The following is a 21,907-nucleotide window of genomic DNA, read 5'->3' as shown; positions in this document are numbered from 1 at the left end:
CAAGTTACAGGGACATAAACACACCACCATCAATTGTCAAGCAATGTTGGTGGGGACAAACACAGACACACAAAAACACACACACACACATATATATACATATTTGACGGGCTTCTTTCAGTTTTCGTCTACCAAATCCACTCAGTAGACTTTGGTCAGCCTGAGGCTATAGAAGACACTTGCCCAAGATGCCCTGCAGTGGGAATGAACCCGGAACCATGTGGTTGGTAAGCGCGCTACTTACCACACAGCTACTCCTGTCTGTTCATTTAGAGTAAATGTGATCAAGAAATTGAAGAGAAAAGAGACTATGAACATGATGGGTTGGGGGAGGGGGAGTAATAAGAGTGAAAGGATACTAGGGAGGAGAGTGGGAGTCATCGTGATGACTAGATGCTGACTATTGGCATGGAAACAATAGGGTAGCATGATGGGATAGAAAGGGAAAGGCAATGGTTGTCTTTTTTAATTTCTCTCCCCCCCCACTCTCTTTATAAAAATGTTAGGATGTGATTTAGTGGAAATTTATTTGCTAGAAATAGCAGTCAAACTGATTAAGAAGAGGTCTCCTCCTTGGCTGACTTCACTAATTGCTGTAATTTGTAGGTCAACTTCTATATTAAATTTCTGCTGTAAGCTACTGGGACGTTACAGCTGAATAAACATTGGAATAATAAAATTACAGTCGACATGTGTGAATCTCATGTGTTTCTTTTTCTCTAAACACAGAGTTTGATAAAAAAAAAATTTAAAAAAAAGGAAAGGGAACTGTGAAAAAAAAAAAAAGGTGGGGGGGAATTATTATCAAATAACCATTATGCTTCAAAGAATCAAAAGAACAGATACTTGTCATTAAAAAGAGGGGGGCAAAAACAGATTTCATGATAAGCAATCAGCCAACAATTTATTATTTTAATCAATTCAAAAATCGTAAAATAAAATAAAGTTATAAAAATGTTAGGGTGTCGAATGAAGTTTGTACCACAGCAATCATCTAAACAACATATTTTTGACAAGTTTGAAATGGAAGGGAAAAAAATGGGAGTTAAATTGAAAACAGAAGAAGGAGAAGAAAAGGAAAACAGATAATGGTGAGATGGGTGACAGAATATAGTGTCTAAAATGAGATATATATATTAGACATGGGGCATTAATAATAGGTAAGATAACCAGAGAACCCATTTCCTAAACAATGTAAGTTTTATGCAGGAGATTTGACTTCAAAGAGAAACAACAACAAAAATGACAAAACCAGACTCCTGGCCAAGTCTTCCCATGTTGTTGCAGCATCTATAGCAGCTAGTAAGAGAAATGCTAGATTGAGAAAATTTGTGGAGGTGATGGCTGATGTTTAGCCACAAGTCAACCATGACTAAGCAGATTTATGATCAAAAGCAAATCCAAACTTCACTATTCCCTCTTTTTTGTATATCTAGGACAGAGGTTTCAAGACTTTACTTGTGTATTGTAGAGCAAATAAAATTTTTTTTAGCACACTTTGTACATAATGTTTTGTATATATATATCTCATCATCATCATCGTTTAATGTCCGCTTTCCATGCTAGCATGGGTTGGATGGTTTGACTGAGGACAGGCGAGCCAGATGGCTACACCAGGCTCCAATCTGATTTGGCAGAGTTTCTACAGCTGGATGCCCTTCCTAACGCCACATATATATATATCCATTTGGTATCAGCTGTCAGGGGTAAAAAAAAGTACTCAATTCCATGGTAGAGGTTAATATTTTATTTTGGTCGAGTTACCCTGCAGCTACTCTGAGTTTCACCTGTACACACACAGGATCTTCAGGTAAGTTATCACAACTTGCCTAAAGATCCTGTCTGCCTACATTCAAATAATTTAAACCAGAGAAAATCAATTAATTTCTTTATTCAATAACTGAAGCATAGTTATCAAGACTTTATAGTTAGAATTTCAGTTGTAGTTTACACATTTTTTGCAGATAATTTTTATTATTTTCACAGTATGCCTAGTTACATCTCACTGCACACCAGTGTCACAATGCACTGTTTGGGAACTACTGATCTAGGTCTACGTTGTTCAACATGTCCTTTTGCATGGTAGAAGATTGTGATCTGAGGGAATTTGGTTGTTATGTCTAGCAGGTCAAGAGATCTCATAGCCTATGAAGAAGATTGTCCACTTATTATTCAGCACATCTTCGGAGAGCCCTGCCTGAAATGTTAAAATTCATCCCCCATCAATGAAGACAAGCTTATACATATGAACCAACAAAAGAGACTCTGCAAAGTTACTGCTTCATCTAAAAGATATGGCTCAAATCACACTTTCCCCTGCTTAAAAAGAAAAAGAAAAAAGAAAGATATATTGGACAATGCAGTCCCCTATATACAAAATGGTAGGATGGTCACAGCTAGAATGTCTATGTTCATAGGTCTACTTGGTCTCAGACTGGCTTGGTGATAAAAACATTTTTGTATTTTACACAGAAACCAGTCAATCATGAAGATTAATACCTCTTACTTGTAATGCTATATTCCGTCATATATATCCATATATTTTATTGTTTCTATCAATATTTGGCAGCACAGTGACTCAAAGGCTTAGAGTTTCATGCATTAGCACTTATCAATCATACACACATATATACATTTGCATAAATATATGTATATACATATATTTTATACGATGGAATCGCCCATGAAAGATGACATACGAGTCTTCAGTTTTTGCTGAACAACCAACATGAATGATATGCTTATAGCGATCAAATGCCTGTACAGATGCATAAGTGTACCACACCTCAGATATCGAAATGATCAGAGAGCAGCATGAAGTGTTTTGGTCAAGAACACAACATGGTACCCGGACTGGGAGTTGAACCCATGATTTAGTGATCATAAGTGCAACACCGTAACCACAAGGCTACATGCCTCCACATATATGCAGTAATATAGATATGGAAGAACCTGGAAGGTCTAGCTCCCAACTTTGGATTTGAAAACTATACCAACCACCAAACTAGAAGCACTGCATAGTGCCAAAGATCCCAGCTTCTCTGCTTAGAATAAGGATCCAATGTTGTAACAGCTTGGGTTTCAAGGGTCCACAACTGATCAACATTCTGCCAAACAGCTTCAGAGATTTGCAAGGTGTAGATGTGGAGGGGGGGGGGGGGGTCTTCAAAGATCATCTGCACAAATTTTTATCTGAGATACCAGATGAGCCCACATCGTGGCAGGATGCATAAAGAAGAGCAGCTTTGTCCAACTTGCTACTTCACTAAAAAACAGTATAGAAAAGAAACCCAAACACACTGAGGGGTGGTGATCCAGCATGGCCTCAGCCTCTGACTGAGGCCAACAAAAGATATATTATATATATATATATATATATATATATATATATATATATATATATATATACATACATACATACATATTTTACATATATCTCCACATACATACATGCATGAGAATTCTGTTTTTAACCTACAAGGGACTAACTAGTTGAAAAAATCTACAATGAATATTGATGTTATGTCATGGAATCTGGGTGGATCAAGTGGATCTAAACGCCAAGTCTTTGACAACGTTAAAGATAACTTCTTATTGGTACATGGTCACATTAACCCCAGTATATGACAGATACTACTCTCAGGTCTACCAGATGATACTTCTCATCACACTATATCCTCTCTTCTCCCTCAGTGACTGCTTTTTCTCATCCTTCTACTTAGGACTGTGAATCCTCTGGAATTCTCTCTTTGGCTATAAATTTCTTGCAGATATTGACTCCTACATGTTCAATGTTAACATCAACCACAATCTTTGATTTACAGGGTTTGTGAAAATTATGGATACTACCCTTTCCTATAGATTAAAGTAAAAACGTTTTAACAGAGTAAAGAGGTAAGAATATAAATACTAAATATTACATCAACTATCCAAACAGTAAAAGAAAACAATTTGCCTAGCGAGCTGGACTATTGTTCACAAGATCATGAACTAAACATTTCTTAGCTAGGTTATCCAAAAACAAAACAAAAAAAGGCTTAGTTACTAAGGTACGTAACTCTGTAATCCTCAGACCTGCATGGTGCACAAATAGGTTCCACTCTTCACTTCACAGTTGAGTTAGGCTGGCAGTAAGAAATACAAAAAAAGAGAATTGGTTGAATAAGGAAATATTTAAATTTCTAGAAAAGGGATCTCATTTGCAAATAGATTACAGGAAGCAAAATAAAATGGTAATGGAGGTAAACTGGTATTTTTTTCTTTTTTTAAGGCTCAATCTACATACAACTCAATGAGCTCATCATTATAAACACAATTATTACATTTGAACCTCAAGTACTTGTGAATATATAAGCTACAGGAAAGACTGAGCAGATAACCTCAATAGAAGGTGAAGCTGAGAGGCTTGCAAGAATTTACTCCTACGAATAGTTTATCAAGCAGGAGTGAGGTGAGGAGACAGCTCCGAAAGGAGGTGAGGATCGAGTGGACAATCCCAAAAGGCGATAAGCAGACAATGTTGTAAGGGGTTGAGTTGATTTCCTATTAAAAAAACAAAAGGGAGGTGGGAACAACTTTATAAGAGAAATTGAGTGAACATTAACAAGAGAGGTCAATACATGAACAAAATGGCAATAGTTGAGAAACCTAGATTCATTTCCAGCTGAGTATTCACACTTGATTATCTTCCAGGCGTCCTCTTGTATTTGCTTCAAAATGGGGCATGGGGGGTGAGGGGATAAAAAGAAAATCACCATCACCACCACCACCACCATCATTATATTATTATTATCGTTATTATTATTGAAGGTTTTTCTTTCCTTGCCCTCCTCCGTTCCCTCCGAAACCTGCTGCAAAGGTTGAGAAGCTGAAAGAATCTTAATAAAAAAAGGAAACTGTTAAGATAGAATTATTTATTCCAAACAATGTTACTATACGTAGGAAGTTCATTGAATCAAATTAAGGATGCGCTTCTAAAGTCACTAGTAAAGGAGTTTTTTAAAAAAAATTTAAATTTAATAAAAAAAAAAACAATAAAACAACAGAAAAATCCCCATCATCTCTGCGAGTATGAGATATATATCATTTATATACAGAATATATATACCTCGCAATATACACACTGGAGGAGAAAATAAACAGTTTTTCCCTACTACACATAACATAGTTTAGTAATAGGTGTATATTTGCATGTGTGAATGTAGGTATGTGTATATATATACATATATATATATGCATGTGTGTGTGTGTTAGTATATGCAGAATGTAAAAAAAAAAAAAAAATGAGCATTCAACGATGTTTTCCTTTAGAAAGGTGAGGGAGCACACACATGTATATATTACACATATACACACACGTGTATATAAATCAACATATAAACATGTATGCATATATGTTTGTAACAAAAGTAGGTATGTATATAAAGAAATGTATGTATATAACATATGTATATGGTATGCATGTATATAGCATATGCCATAAGCGTGCACAGAATGTGTACATAAAGCGCATGTATGCATGTATGTGTGTGCCTAACATGTACAAAGGATGTATATAGTGTGTACACAGTCGTCTTCCGTTTCTAAATATCACCCAAAGCAGTTAACGATGCATTAATTAATAAAAATAAGAAATTATGATTAGCTTAGATTAAGAGCAGGAGAGAAAAAAAAAAGTGAACTGGGATGGGGGGGGGAAGAGAGAGGGGAAGGTTTAACTGTAATAGAAACAATTATAAAAAAAAATAAAAGGGGGGTGGAGAAGACAAATAATAACAGAGTCAAGGGGAGTAGCTAAGGTGGAAGAGAGGAAATGTATTCCCTACCACAACACACACACACACACACACACATACACTAAATGGTGAGAGCTTAAAGAACGGGTGAGAAAATAGATCAACACACACACACATACATATAATCACATAATTATGTGTATATATGTCCATACATATCGCATTTGTCTGTATAATATATATATATATATATATACATATGCACGCACGCACGCACGCACGCACACACACACACACACACACACACACCTACATATGTGTACGTATAGTATATAATCTTATAGAAAGTTTGGTCCCCACCCAGTACACAAACCCAGAACTTTCCACTTCTACCATCACTGCCACCTTCAATATACAATGGACAAGAAAATTTTTGAGAAGCTGGAATGATAATGAGACGACGACGACGACGATAATGATGATGGTGGTGATGATGATGATGATGGTGATGATGACGACGGTGGCAGAGATGGTGGCGGCACAGTAGCAATGGTTAGTCTACTTTTGACCACACTAGTCCATCATTGTCCAGCACTGTCCTCTTACAAATGATTAATGTGTGTGTGTGTGTGTGTGTGTGTGTGTGTGTGTGTGTGTGTGTGTGTGTGTGTGTGTGTTCATGTCTTCAGCGTGAGTGTAAATAAGTTACAAAGTTCAGCTGTCAGAATATTTATGCTTGTGTGTGTGTGTGTGTGTGTGTGTGTGCGTGTGTGTGTGTGACAGAGAGAATGTGTAAATGTGTGTGTGTGTGTGTATGCGCACAAGTCCTGTGACTAATTAGCGACAGTGAGGTAAAGACAGCCAACCATAAAAATAGAAAAATTAAGAGCTGTAGTAGTAGTAGTAGTAGTAGTAGTAGTATGCAGGAAGAGGCAGAAGATGTTTAGTTAAGTGGTAACAACAAGACTCTAGAAATATTAAGAGTAGTAGCTATTATTGTAGAAGTTGTTACTGGTGGTGGTGGTGGTAGTAGTAGTAGAAGTGATGGTGGTGGTGGTGGTTATGATAGTGCTGGTTGTAGTGGTGGTTAAAGTAAGTTCTGAAACAGTACTAGCAGAACAATGGAATCTTTCTTGAAACCTGAAGACCAGGTTTTTAAGATTCTCTTCCTTAATTACATTTATTACAAATTATCATTGTTTGTTAATATTAATATAATTTATCATCATCAGCTTTATTAAACTTTCAGAAATTCTTTTTAAGTAATTATATATATATACATATATATATATATATATACATATATATATATATATATATATATATATATATATATATTTACACACACATCTTAAATATATATAATATTTTAAGTAACTTTATTAACGAGCTAGAAATTTTTTTATTTTTTCAAAAGTATGTGTCAGTATATCATCTATATACACACACGTTTAGATGTACAAACGGGAGAAAAAGTACTCAATACATATAGAAATTATTCATTCGAAGCTGATGTTTTATTCCATTGCTACACAGCTTCTTGCTACAGATATTTTGTTGTTTGAAGGATCACACATGGCAAGAAACCAAGGAACAAAAGGAGTGAATCACTAGCTTTGAACAAATATATACATTACATATATATATGTATATACACACATATATATATATATATACATATATATATTTATATAATGCACACACATGACACAGACGAGTTTTTTGTGAAACCTTAACCCTATGAATGACCCCCACAGACAAAGCATACAATATTTTACACAGGTGCAGAACCTTTTTAAAGAAATTTACAAGATTTTTTTGCTGTTTTCCTTTTGTTCTATGTGTGCCTTTTCTTTTTCACTTTCTTTCCCTCTCCTTCTCAGGTAAAAAAAAAAAAAAAGTCTCATTTTTCCATCAAAGAAATAAGTAAAGATTATCAGTCTTAAATTTTTTTTTTTTAAAAAAGAAGAAAATTCTGTGTATGTATGAGTGTGTGTGTGTCTATACAACAAGTCATCTGGGTATTATATGCAAATATATATATATATATATATATCACTATATATATATATATATATGTAAAATTAAAAGAAATTGAAAAAAAAAGCAAACAAAATAAAAAAAAACAAATAAACAAGAGAAAAAAATTTAATTGGAAAAAAAAAAAAAAAAAATGAAGAGAAGAGGAAAAAACCCCCCAGACTTTGTCCATGTTTTAAGTGTTGTCTTTCTGTCTGTGTCTTTCATTCTTCAGATAGGGCTGCAGCATATATTATCATTCTTCTGTTATGTGTAAAAAATACAATTTTAGTCCCCAACTAATGCTTTGATGACATGACCACAAGGTGGTGGACGTGGTGGTTACTGGTAGTGGTGGTGTTGCTGTTCAACTCTTCTCATTTGCTTTATATTTGTTAAATTATATATATACATATATATATGTATATATATATATATATATATATATATGTATGTATATAATTTTTTTCTTGTGTGTGTTGTTGCTTTTTTTCTTCTTTTTAATTAATTAATTAAAGGTCTTCCATTGCAGTGACATTTTTGAGTGACTCGCTGGCTGAGTCGTCATTTTTTAATAATTTTTTTTTTTTTTTTTACCCCCGCACACATAACTTTGTCCACTCTTTCATTCGCTCTCAGCCACTGACTGACCAATACAAACAACAATGTGACACTACATTAATTGCAGCATCCGACCTTAGTCTGTTGGTTTTGGTCGTTATTCAGCGTCAGTCCCTGTTGTCTCTGTTGCGAAGTACCTCCAGTCTCATTCTTTGGCAATTTCTTTGCTGAAATTATAATATTTTTTATCATTAGATACAAGCATAATTAAGGAGTTAATTAGCAATAAAAAAAATTTTTTTTAATAGAAGTCATTTCAGATTTTAACATCAATATAATAAAATTTCTTTTTCTTGAAATCACCAAGATCCTGTTAAGTGCTACCATTTTAGTGTGCCTCTTAGACAAACACACCAAACTACACAGATCAGATTATTAAAAGTATCAAGCAAATGAGAAAAACCAATGTAGTCACCATAAATCAAACTTCTTTCCTAAACACAGGAAGTAGATAATGTAAACTTATAAACCACTAAAAAGACAAAGTCATGGCTGGGACATCTTTGATAATTTGTTTGATTAGGATTGACTTTGGGCTGAACAAGAACAGGACTTAATTCTCATCATGATCATAGACTCAAAGAGGTTTATCCAGACCTAACAGAGCATTTTTACTTTTAGCTTCCTTAAAATTTAAATTGCTTGAGAGGATCTCATACATTTTATCATTTTTTTTTTTTTTTAATCCAGTTTCAGCTAATGAGCTGTGGCCATGCTGGGGGCACCGCCATTTATAATGATAATTGATAATTGATAATTTTTTTTTTTTTTGTTTAGCTTCACTGAAATCTATGACTAAAATAAATTCTGATTTAGAAGAAAAAAACCAAAAAAAAAACCGAAATCTTACCTACATTGATGAATTAGCAGAAATAACAATCAAGGAATAATAGGAGTAAAATATGTGAAGGTAAAATTTCAAATGAATGAAGAACTATTGAAGGTGTGTAAAAACCAAAAACTCACAATACAAATACCATAATTGTAAAAAAACATCAAAACTCTGAATTTTGAAAACAATTTGTTTTCAGGTTTTAAAAGTGATTAAAGAAATATGTAACCTGTTTACTTAAAAAGAAAACCTTTTTCCTTTTTGATGTATTGCTGGGATATATCAAAGACATAAGCAAAAGCTTAAATAGTTTATTGAATAATTATTTTCTTTATATACTCCTCATTATTGAATATTTACCTTGTTTTCCTTCAATACTAACAAATATACTGAATGATCAAAAGGCCAAAATTTGTAAATTGGTATAAAGCCAGGCAAAAAAAAAAAAACTAACAAAAATGAAAGCTAAGGGAGATAAGCAATTCCAAAGCCTAATACCAGTTTATTAAAATTCAACCTTTAATTGTTTGATATATTTAAACTTGTATTGAGGAAAAATTGGAGCACATTCAATAATGACAGAATTTAATGAAGGGAATCATTCAACAGATGACTTTAAGTTTACACTTGTCCTTGACATCATATCCCTGCAATGCACTTTTAATTTTTTTCAAGTAAACATTTTGTAGGGGGAAGCTAGATTTAACTGAACCAAATATGTAACTGGTTCTATATTTCATGAACCCCAAATATCTCTGAAGTTTGAAAAGGAAAGTTGAACACAAAAAAGGGACATAATACTGCAAGGTATTTTATTTGCCACTTTATGGCCCATGTTCCAATAACAGCATCAATAAAATACACCAATTGTGGCAGGTTTTGACCTTGGAATGTTACTCTTTTACTTGTTTCAGTCATTTGACTGCGGCCATGCTGGAGCACCGCCTTTTGTTGAGGAACAAAAAGATATATAAAGTGTTTTGTTTGATGTTTTACCATTTCAGCCAGCTGACTGCCTTAACCAAAGTCTAAGACATGAAAGATTTGAAAGCCAATGTTTAATTCTGGAGTTCATGGTATGAAGTGGTAAATAGTCCTATGGGAAGGGAGCCAATCTATGTCTGACACTTTTGTTTTAGACCCACACTGAAATAAAAATGAATTCGAAATAACAATTGACAAATCAAAGGAGTCATCTACTTACCAATAGCAAGGAATATTTCATTGACATTCATTGCAGTTTTGGCCGATGTTTCCATGAATAACAAACTATTTTCATCTGCATAAGCTTGTGCCTCCTGTAATATAAAGTTGAATCTTGCAAAAGGACACCAGTGTATGCCTTACAATGTTTTAAATATGCACTCACTCACAGTGATAAGCAGAGAGAAACAGGACTATGAATATATATATAAAAGAAATGAGTTGAGAATGGCATGCCTAGAGTGCACAGGTTTCAATATCTCAACTCTGTGTTTGTATCAATAATGATAGAAGAATTAAAGTAATGGAAGCAGCTTTTCTTTATATGCAGATATGAAAATATGGATTTTTCCAAGGAAAATATTGCTTAAATCCATTTTTCTATCTGTGTTAATTTCCTTTAAAAAAAAAAATCTTTTTATACCTGAATATAAAGAAAAGGTACCTGCCTTGCTTTTGACTAATTTTTATATCATTATTAATATACTCCACTGTACACACTAACAAGAACTTTTCTTTCCTACACTCACTCACACAAAACATAACATGGGATACTGAGAGATTGAGCTCATAAATGGTTTCATCTGCAAGCATCTAAGATAGGAGTTGGCTACATTGGAAGCTGCCATTCAAACAATGGACTTATTAATGATGAAAGTTTATTTTTCTTTTTATGCAAATGTTTGTGTTATCTGATATGAATTTACCAGTCCCCATTCCAAGTAAGATTGTAATTTTGTTTAAATTTGTATTGCAATTGGAATACATGATAATGTTGTTAGAGGTTTCCAATAGGCTAATTTTAGTCTCCCTATTTCTGATATCAAGACTGATCAGAGTGTTTGTAATTTGATGCAGAACAAATACTGCAAAGGCCTTCATTTGAAAAGCACAAGTTTTGCAGTGTTTCCGATGCTGCTTATATCCATTACTGATATACATCAACAACAAATATACAACACATTACCACACAGCTTCCCACTTTACAAAATTCCATTCTCAAAGAATTAAGTGAACCCAGGGTCATAAGAAAAGTCACTTGTACAAAGTGCTGCACAGAGGGATCAAACCCTGAGCTATATCGGTTGTAAAGCAAACCTCTTAAGCAAACAGCCATATAAGGCAGAACTTACATTCTCTTGGATTTAGATGCTGACAAATTATGTCTGACTGCTCTAAAGTGCTTCCAGGTAACAGAACTCTGTCCTGTCTTTTGCCTTTCATCAGTAGCAGTGAAAATAAATTTAACCCATTAGTGTTCAGATTTTTCTGTGAAATGTAATACTTATTCATTCACATCATCCTCATTGTTTAACGTCCGCTTTCCATGCTAGCATGGGTTGGACGATTTGACTGAGGACAGGTGGACCAGATGACTAAACCAGAGTTTCTACAGCTGGATGCCCTTCCTAACACCAACCACTCCAAGAGTGTAGTGGGTGCTTTTACGTGCCACCGGCATGAAGGCCAGTAAGGCAGTACTGGCAACAGCCATGCTCAAAATGGTGTATTTTACGTGCCACCTGTACAGGAGCCAGTCAGGTTGCACTGGCAACAACCACGCTCGAATGTCTTTTCACGTGCCAGGAAGGCAAGGTTGGTAATTGTTTTAAATTAATCATGCATAATCTTGTAGCTTAGTGATTGTTTATTTTTAGAATGACATTATAGGATAGATGGCAGAGGCCAGATCTGGCTGGTTATGCAAAAAACAAGATGAATATCTGGGCCGGATAATGGCTGGTTTAAATGCTGAAGGGTAAAATATTTCTCTCTATATTCCTTTCTTTGTCACTAACTACTGCATATATTTAAGTACTTATTTTACATTTGTTTAAAAATTTGGGTAGAATCAAAAACAAAATTTAAAGAGATGAAGAACAGAAAAAAATTGAAAAAAGAATACGTAATTTTCTCAGGTTTTGCAATTACGTTCATGATATTAAGCAGACAATTACATACAGATAAAGGAAAATCAGAAACCCCCCCCCCCAGAAAAAGCTTATGTAGAAAATGCTTTAACCTACCTCATTTTCTACCATTCGTTTGTTTGCAAGATCAGCCTTGTTCCCTGCTAAAGCTATAACAATATTTGGACTGGCTTGTCGCTGCAATTCCTTTACCCAAGATTTAGCTCGACTAAAAGTATCCTGTGTAGACAAAAAGAAGAGAATAATATGTCACTGCTGAACTTCTTAACATTGACACTGATAATTACATACAGAAACACACATGACAATCAATAAGTAGCATGGATAGAAACATTTCATATATTCACTAGAAGAATAGAAGTTCTTTTTCAATGAAATACTACCACCACATCTGAGAAGAAATAGATTTCTTGGCAAACTCAGAAATAATTGTTTCTTGAGTAATAATTTCAAAATATTCATAGATCAGGGTGGAAAGATGCAAGTGATGCAAAATTCTCAATTATTTTTCATAAAAACCATGTATTGCATTTGAATTTAAATAATTGTCCTTTGTCTACAGTCTTGGATATTTACAGAATTGTTTTAATTTTATTACTTGAAATTCTCCATCATGTTCAATGGGCAATGCAAGATCAGTGAAATGAGAGAGAGAGAGAGAGAGAGAGAGAGAGAAAGAGAGAGAGAGAAGATATTAAATAGCTCATTACAATAGAGAAGGAAAGGTGTTGGAGACATTAGCAAACCTTGGTGTATGCAAGTGTGTGGGACAGAGACTCTATTGGCAAATAGTGTAGTTTGACAAAGAGATTTCTGATCAAGAAATGAGAGACAGAAGACAACTTAGCCAGGAAGTTCTTATGTCAAAGGGAAATTGCTGATATCAGGTACAACTAAATGACTTAAAATTTTTAAGAGTGAACAATTACTAATGAGTGACACAGAAGAGTAAATCTTTAATAGATCTGGTGGTGATTGGAGAGAAAAAGAGACAAAGTGATGAGGGAGGTCATTAACACCCATTTCATTCACCTTTGAGATGTTGGATATATGAGCAATAGGTTTGGAGGTGTTCCCTTTTTGGAGGAGGAAGGGTTCAAAATTTGTTTTAAAAAAAACTAGGGCTAATTGTACATTGAAAAGTGCACCTTTTGAAGGGATGCTGTGGGAGATTGTCTATCCACTGTAGTGAAACTGGGGTTGTGGAGATGGAGAGTTAAGGAGTATTAATTATACACAGTGTGAAGGAGGAGTTTTTTTTTTTTTTCCTCTCCAAATGTCTGAGGCACTTGAGTTAAGGTGTGACGCTTTGGAGGATTCCACCAAGCTGGTTTAAATCATCTTGGTAAAGGACCGGCTGATTCTGCTGTAGTTGGGAAGGTAGGTCTTTCAGGCAACGTAATGCACAAAAGCATCTCTCATCCAAAACAACCAATCAGCCGATATGCTTTACTTATAAAACAAGGGAATATCAAAGACAGAGCAGTCTACTCTTTCACAGTTCTGTTAGTTTATACATTAAACACAAAACTTTGAGCCAACAAAAAGTTAAGTGTTTATGAAAAAGCTATGCAAGTGAAATATGGTAAATGGAAGTTGTAGAAGCTGATTGGAAGGACTGGTCTTGTTCTTGGATAACAGATTTAATCTGTTGCTTGATTTAGCACTGCCACCTGACCTTTGCATGCTTTCAGTTGAATACACTTCATTGCAAGCATTTTGGCCTCTACTCTGAGGATAAATTCCTCCTTTCAGTCACAGAGATCTTGGAAATTGTGTCATGAGCATTGCTGTTTCTTCTTTGACTAACCCATAAAAAGAGTCAACGTAAGACATGGATAGGTTTCATCAGACTAAATGAAAACACCTGTCTAGCACCTACAATTAAATGTTATGGAAATCATCCTCAGGCTCACTGAAGTAATGAACAAATAATAGCTTTGTAAACAATTTATCCAGATGGTTTTCAGAGTTGGTGTTAATGTCTTCACAAAATTATCGAGGAACATTGAGATTATCTAAAGACACTTACGGGTGAAGGCATTCTGAAAGCACTGTTGAATTAGCTGTTCACCCGTTCACTATTCCCACGTCGTATACCTATCTTCCATAGTGTTGTGTAACCTGCATTATTCTTAAGAGTGAGGGCATAAGAAACAAGGTGAAAAATTGTGCTGGATAAGACCTGTCTAATCCATGCAAGCATAGAAAAATGGCTGTAAAATGATGATGTAGATAGGCACAGTTAAGTGGTTGATGTTATATATTTATACACAAATTATAAATATTTAGAAATGACAGGCAGCAAAATACACCTGCAAAGCTAGTCCGTCTCACCATCTTTCCACTGATTTTGAAATTGTAAACCAAGCCCTCAGACTTTCTCTTCCCAAAAATGAGCAAAAATTCTGATGGTTATGGTTAATAAAACAGAGGGACACTGTTTTAAAGGTGATGGTTAACACTGATTATTTTTGCACCAACCTTATACATATGTGTTTGATGACTGCACCTGATGACCATCATCATCATCATCACCACAGTTAATATCATCCTCCCCATAGTTTTAACATCCACTTTCCCATGTTTGCATGGGTCAGGTGGACTCATGCAATCATGGGTTGATGTTTTTTAAATACCACAAACACATGCACAACTGTTGCTGAAGCAAGCTTCAAATCCTTGCAATTCCAGCTATTACATGAAAAATTAATCCTTGAACACCAAGACATCTTCAACATTGTCCCAGAAACACTATCTCTCCTGCAACAGCAACATCAAACCCCAACTGATCTAATCATTGTGTTGGGTGGAATGCACACCGCTAGATGGTAAGTGTAGAGAAGCAGCAGCAGCTACCACACTGTTCTGGCAGAGTCCATCTCGTTTACCAGAATCGCAAAGTGTGTAGAAACAAAGTGAAGAGTGGTGAGAATATAACATGCCCAATCAGCATCTCTGGTCCCATAAAAGAGGCAGAGATATAATACACCAGGTCACTTTGCAGACACCCTACAGGTTATAAGAAGACTCAATCAAAGCTGACCAGGAGCCAATTAACAACAATAGGGCTGACCAGGGCTACACAGCAATAACTGAAATTTTTCAACAAGCCATTGATAATAACAAGAAGGCTTACCTGATTTGTTATATCGTAGACCACAATTGCAGCTTGGGCTCCTCTGTAGTACATTGGAGCAAGACTGTGATATCGTTCTTGTCCAGCTGTGTCCCAAATTTCAAACTTTACTGTAGTATCATCAAGACAAACTGTCTGAGTCAGGAAGGCAGCTGTGAAGAGAGAAACGGAGGATCAAATTTGTATTAAAGAAATCAAAGAATTTTTGTCAAAAAATTGAGTTTCAAACTTTTCGGTACAAAAATTCTGAATTATGATGACATTTAACTGAAGCAAACAGAATTTCCAAGGATTCAGGAGTAAAACAATATTTTATTAGGGTGGTGTTTGGAATATAACCCAAAACGTGTGTTTACTGGAAAATAAATGAGGATGGTGTTTAACAATAAAGGATGAAGGCAACACAACAAAATATCATTTTCATCCATGAAATTATGACATTTCAATTGAGATTTTAATTTCAACATGAATATTGGCAGTCTCAGGTAGGTTGGTATTGAGAGGCCTAATATTCAGGAGAAGTAGGAGAATGTAGACATTTAAACACTTAATAGTTTAGAAAATGCAAAATCAAAGTTTTATTTGTTGCTACCATTTTATCTCCATATTTAGCAGACCCCATTCAGCACCTAAATGTCCATCTCTCACTACCTACGTCATGGAGCCAACCTCAGACTATCGTTGCTTTTCTCTCCAGTGTTGTAAATTATTTTAGTTGTGATATGAGACTTGATTAACTCCTTGTATCATCTTATTTTCAATATGGTCTCATAGCTAAAACAGTCATACTGCTTCACTTCAACTCAAAGATTAAAAAAATTAAAATTACTGAAATTTTATATAAATGAGGATGTTTTTAAGGATACGAGAAAAATACAAGGTGAGTTATGTTTGTATCATTCAAACACACACACACATTTAGAGAGAAAGAAAGAAGTTAGAATGTTAGGATCGTTTCATATCAATGCCGATTTAGTATAAATACCCACCTGCCTTGGCCACCAAACATGAAAGCTTTCATATAACTCATTGATAAGCCTATCTACTAACTGCCTTGGAGACAGCCTCACTCACACCCAGGATAACTTTGCAGCCCCTACCTACCTACACAATAAAAACGACCAATATGCCAAGCCAAATCAAATTACCACTCAGCAACAATGAATAGGAAGTGAACTTTGCAAGATGCATGACACGGTTGTCCCTCTAGTAGGGGAGTAACTTTCAAGAACTGAAAGTGAATAAATAGCATGGACTATTTACTCCGCTTCATATGAAATAATTTCCATAGTGCCAGTGACATGATAAACCAAACTGAGTCCACACAAAGAAATACACATCACCAAAGCAGGTTGGGTTTTTTTTTTCTGTTCTTGCCTGCACAAATTACATAGACCACAATAACCCATTCTATCTACGCCAGCATGGAAAAATAGATGTATCCTGTGTGTGTGTGAATATATAAACACACACCTTTATACACCAATAAATTATGGAAACTAAAACGTTTGATACACAGGTTAGTACAGAACTTAGGTATATCTCCACAAACCATACTATGGTTTCATATTTAACCAGGAAAAAAAAAAAAAAAACAATCCACAATAGCCAAACTGTAATTAAAATACCAAGAGAAAATTAACAGCAATTATTACTAGGAATATAGCCAGAGCAAGTTCCCACGATTCAGTTTCAGCAAATGTGGCAGTACTAATGGTATTCTAGTCTTATACTTCTTTTGCAGCAATAGGAAAAGAAATTTAGTTGAAGTGAAATGAGTAACCAATTAAATATAACATGCACATGTAATGTGTTACTAGTTGATTAATTACATGTACATTGGAGTGTGTGTGTGTGTGTGTGTGTGTGTGTGTGCAAGCAATAATATGATTGAGCATATCGACAAAATTTCAATCATGGATGCAAATGTGTGCATACATGAATATAAACAAGTACACACATACCAGTGAACAAGTGCTTGCATGTCAGTGAACAAGTGCTTGCATGTCAGTGAACAAGTGCTTGCATGTCAGTGAACAAAAGCGCACATGTCAGTGAACAAGTACCCGCATGCTGGTGAACAAATGCCCGCATGTCAGTGAACAAGCGCTCGCATGCCGGTGAACAAGCGCTCGCATGTCAGTGAACAAGTGCTTGCATGTCTGGACAACTGTGCACATGCCTGGACAACTGCACACATGCCAATGGACAACTGCACACATGCCAATGGACAACTGCACACATGCCAATGGACAACTGCACACATGCCAATGGACAACTGCACACATGCCAATGGACAACTGCGCACATGCCAGTGAACAAACATGCACATGCCAGTGAACAAACATGCACATGCCAGTGAACAAGCACAAATGCTACTGAACAAGTACACACATGCTAGTGAACAAGTGCAGCTAAGTAAACAAGTATACCTATGCAAGTGATTAAAGCATGTATATTGAGCACAATTCATATGTTTCAAGACATTTACTGCATCAATGAAAGGAGAAAACAGCAGAAGAGTAAAAGACATTGTGATAGGGGGAGGAGAGATCTTTTATGTCCTTGTTTGACCTTCTTGAAATAGTTGCCTAAACCAACCTTAAATAATATTACTGTCTTCCAAATGCCAACCACTTTACAGTGAGTGATGGGTACTTTTAACATGGCACAGGCACTAGCAAGCTCAGCAAGTAACTCGCAAGACAGAAAAAGAATATAAAAAAAAAGCCCCCTTAAAGTGGACGGTGGATATTTTGAGAGGGAGAGGTGGATTTATGCCGGGTATAAAATAGAGGGACAAACAAAGGTAGCTGGGGAGAAAATAAAGACGGTAGTGACGGGGTACCAGAGCAAACTCTCAAGGTACAAGAAGATGAGCATAAGAGTGGATCATTACTCGTTACTTTTCTCTCACACTCAAATGAGTGAAAGTGTAATTGATGATTAAAGGGGGGTTGATGTGTAGATGTGTTAATGTAACTGAGATATCAGGTAAAGAAAAAAGCTATGAATGAATGAGATATGGAACTCAAAGGACAAAGATGACACAGGAAAAAAAGTCAAGAGTTGAATTTATTAGCAGTGGAGGAGATAGTATACAATCAAAATATTGTAGTGCAACCCAGCACAATTCATATTATGGGAAAGAAAAATGACATTAAATCTATGGATGGCAGAATTCATAGGAAGGCAAAGAAAATACCTAGCAGTACTTAATTATATATCATTACATTTTAAATTCAAACACTGCCAGGATTAACTTTGCTGAAATGAACACCAGTCAAGTACTAGGATTGATTTAATTAACTATATTTCCATTGAATGTGTAGCCTTTTGTGAATGTCAAAAGTAATTATTAACCAGTGCATGACCCACTGTTTTATGCCTACGATAAATAATAGCAAGTAAAGAACACTGAAATGAGAGAAACATTACAGTGATCAGAATACATGTGAGTTTTTAACTAGTTTTATTTCTATATGCAACGTTATAGGCAACAAACCACAGAAACAAGATTTTAGCAATCAATGTCTGTGTATACAATATTTTTAGTGAATTTAAGGTGGTGAGCTGGCAGAAATGTTAGCACACTGGGTGAACTGCTTAGCAGTATTTTATCTGTCTTAACATTCTGAGTTCAAACTCCACCAAGGTTGACTTTGCTTTTCATCCTTTCGGGGTCGATAAATTAAGCACCAGTTGTGTACTGGGGTTGATCTAATCGACTAGCCCCCACTCCCCAAAAATTTTGAGCCTTGTGCCTGGAGTAGAAAAGAATATTTTTAGTGAATTTAACATCTTTATAATTGGGATGTGTCTATGTGACCCTGGTACAGTAAATTGACTGACCAACAAAAATTTTTACTTCTGATGGATCCCCAACTCTGCTGGGAGCAACATACAACTAGCCATGTGTAAACACATTAGTCACGTAAAGAGAGAAAGAGACAGACAGCTACATGGTATTTCTTCACCATTACAGACATTAACTACACTAGTATCTAATGAGAAAGTCACACGATTATGAAACTAACCACTACGCGCTTACTACACACAGTAAGAGAGGTCGACCAGCGGATATATTTAATATCGACCATCACTACTACTAGCCATGAACTGCTGAGAGAGCCTGTACATAGGCACTAGACTTCCAAAAAATAATAGGCACTAGACTTCCAAAAAATAATAGCCAAATCTCTCTCAAATCATACCATTTCAAACCTTTTGATACTAGTCCACCTGAAACTGCCCTTGATTCAGATGTAAAAATGTGTGTTTTGATCTGAATTAAAACATTCCATCAAAATTTTACCTCTGCCTTAGCTAAAACGGAGGTAGTTTTCAGTGTCGTGTTTGTTTGCCTGTGGACAAGGTATCTCAAGAACTGCTGGATGGATTCAAATGAAACTTTCAGGGATGTTTGGCATCGTGACAGGCACGAACTGATTAGATTTTGGGATCGATCCGGTACCAGACAAGGATTCTGGATTATTTTTCCAGTTTTTTCTTTTAATTTTTGAGAGTGGTCAGGTTCATTTTTAGTATTCTCGTTTGTGAGAGCAGTCGAGTTGATTTTTAAAATGAGAATATCTGAAATAATCTCTGGTTAATCGTTGAAAGGATGTTGGTGTTGCTTTGGCAGAGGTTTGTGCTCTTGTTTTTAATAAACTCATTTTCAAAATGATTTGAAATGTAAGCAGCATATATCAATCAATAATATGGTAATGAGAGGGTTAAAGGATGTACTAAGCCCAAATAAAAGACAATATGTTCACAGCTGGAGTGGAATAAACCTGTGGCCTAACAACAACATATACAATCGGAAAGTGAAGTTAACCAGTCATGACACTGATTCACACCAACTATATACATATGGTTATCTGCTAGAAAAAGCAGCTAAATCTTTCACAAATCACACATTACTGCACAACGGCACTACCAGGTTATGCTGTTAGAAAAAAAAAAAAAAAATTACCAGAATGGTAATGCTGAAACACTTTCCATCAAACAGGTCTGGATCACCTCACCTGATGATGAATGAATGTTGAGCTTTTCGTCAAGCAGTCTTAATAGGAGCCACCACAACCAGTGGGTTGGTCACCCAGCTATAATACTAACACATAGCACAGTTAGTAAGAGGGATGCTGTGTTTAATAAATCTATAATGATTTAAAACTTTTTAATTTTAACCAACTCCATGTTAAAGAAAGAAAAATTACATGGGTGCAAATTATTTTGTATTGTCTTTTCATTGATAAGAGGAGAGATGGGACAAGTTTCATTTTCTTCTTTTCTTTTCGAAGAGGAAGGGGATGCTCTTAGTCAGTTTGAGAAGCACTGAGCTAGGGTATCAGTCAACCACCTCTATAACCCAACAAATGAAAGAGGATTATTTAAAAGCTCTTTAAAATTAACAGTATGGATGTGGAAGCAACATACTAGAGGAGGCAGTAGCAACATGGAGGCTATCAGACGGTTAATTACTGGTTAATACCAGTTGCCTAGTTGAGAAAATAACAATGGTTTGATGATGATCTAATTCAGTGAGGGAAGAGGGTGAGCTTGTCAGGCTTTCTGCTACAAGTTACCAAGCTGATGAGGTGTGTAACTCAGCCAGGTGTCACCAACAGCTTTGCATAAACACCAACTTAACTGAGAGTAGCAAAAAGATTAGAGGTGGGAAGAGGAGATCCAAGAGAGGAAGATGGGAGGAAGAGGTGCAAGTGAGAGGCAAGAGGAAAACGTGAGGGAGAGAGAGAGAGGTGAGAGGAAGAAGTGCAAGGGCAGGAGGAAGAGTAAAAGAATATGTTATGTTTGATTATCAGTGTGTTCCTATGAGTTATTAGTCAATTAATTATACAACTATAATTATCAGTGCTTCCTTGCTAAGAGAAAAAAATCATCTGGAAATGTGAGCTTGCTATAACAGACTAGTTTCCTACCCAGATGGAGGTATATATCCACTTCATGGATGGAACAGGAGTTCAGTATTTGTCCCCAGAATTCCTTAGGGGAGACATTCATTTTTCAAAGGAGGAGGCAGGTAGGTTAAGTTTCAATTCAGAGTTGTGGATAATCTCACATTATCTGTATCACTAATTCTGTTGTGTCTGGGGAGAGTCATTTTCTTCTTGTGCCTTATAATTTAACACACTCACCAGTAAAATTTTACCGGTGAGTGTCTTAAAATTTTACTGGTGAGTGTGTTAATTTATAAGACAAAAAAAGAAAATGACTCTCCCCAGACACAACAGAATATGCTTCAACACACGAACTCACATAAAGAATCTTGCAAACCAAATCCAAAAACGAAATGTATCATTAATGCTCTCCGGAAAGGCATGGCCATCACCCAATAATACTGGTTATCCCTTATCTGTAATTTTAAAGAATACCACTAAGGACTAGTGAACACTATACAATA

The 21,907-nt window shown here is 35.5% G+C and overlaps 1 protein-coding gene across 4 annotated transcripts in view; it reads right to left on the bottom strand.

The window, feature by feature from the left end:
- Nucleotides 1-7,867: 7,867 nt before the first annotated feature.
- LOC106869941 (ras-related protein Rab-5B) overlaps nucleotides 7,868-21,907 on the bottom strand; it is an 82,159-nt gene continuing 68,119 nt past the window's right edge. For 3 of the 4 annotated variants that reach the window (XM_014915877.3, XM_089358981.1, XM_089358982.1), the window contains 4 exons: nucleotides 15,481-15,632; nucleotides 12,438-12,560; nucleotides 10,412-10,505; nucleotides 8,210-8,542 (listed from right to left, as the gene is read on the bottom strand). In XM_014915877.3, coding sequence (XP_014771363.1) covers nucleotides 8,433-8,542; nucleotides 10,412-10,505; nucleotides 12,438-12,560; nucleotides 15,481-15,632 — 479 coding nt within the window. In that variant the 3' untranslated portion in view covers nucleotides 8,210-8,432. Of the gene's footprint in view, nucleotides 8,543-10,411; nucleotides 10,506-12,437; nucleotides 12,561-15,480; nucleotides 15,633-21,907 lie in introns of all 4 variants that reach the window. The other variant, XM_014915878.3, reaches the window with a different exon arrangement.

Source organism: Octopus bimaculoides, chromosome 10 (genome assembly GCF_046866305.1).
Source record: "Octopus bimaculoides isolate indiv1 chromosome 10, ASM4686630v1, whole genome shotgun sequence".
NCBI lineage: Eukaryota > Metazoa > Mollusca > Cephalopoda > Octopoda > Octopodidae > Octopus > Octopus bimaculoides.
The sequence above is the reverse complement of the archived record's forward strand: the minus strand, read 5'-3'. Positions and strand labels throughout refer to the sequence as shown.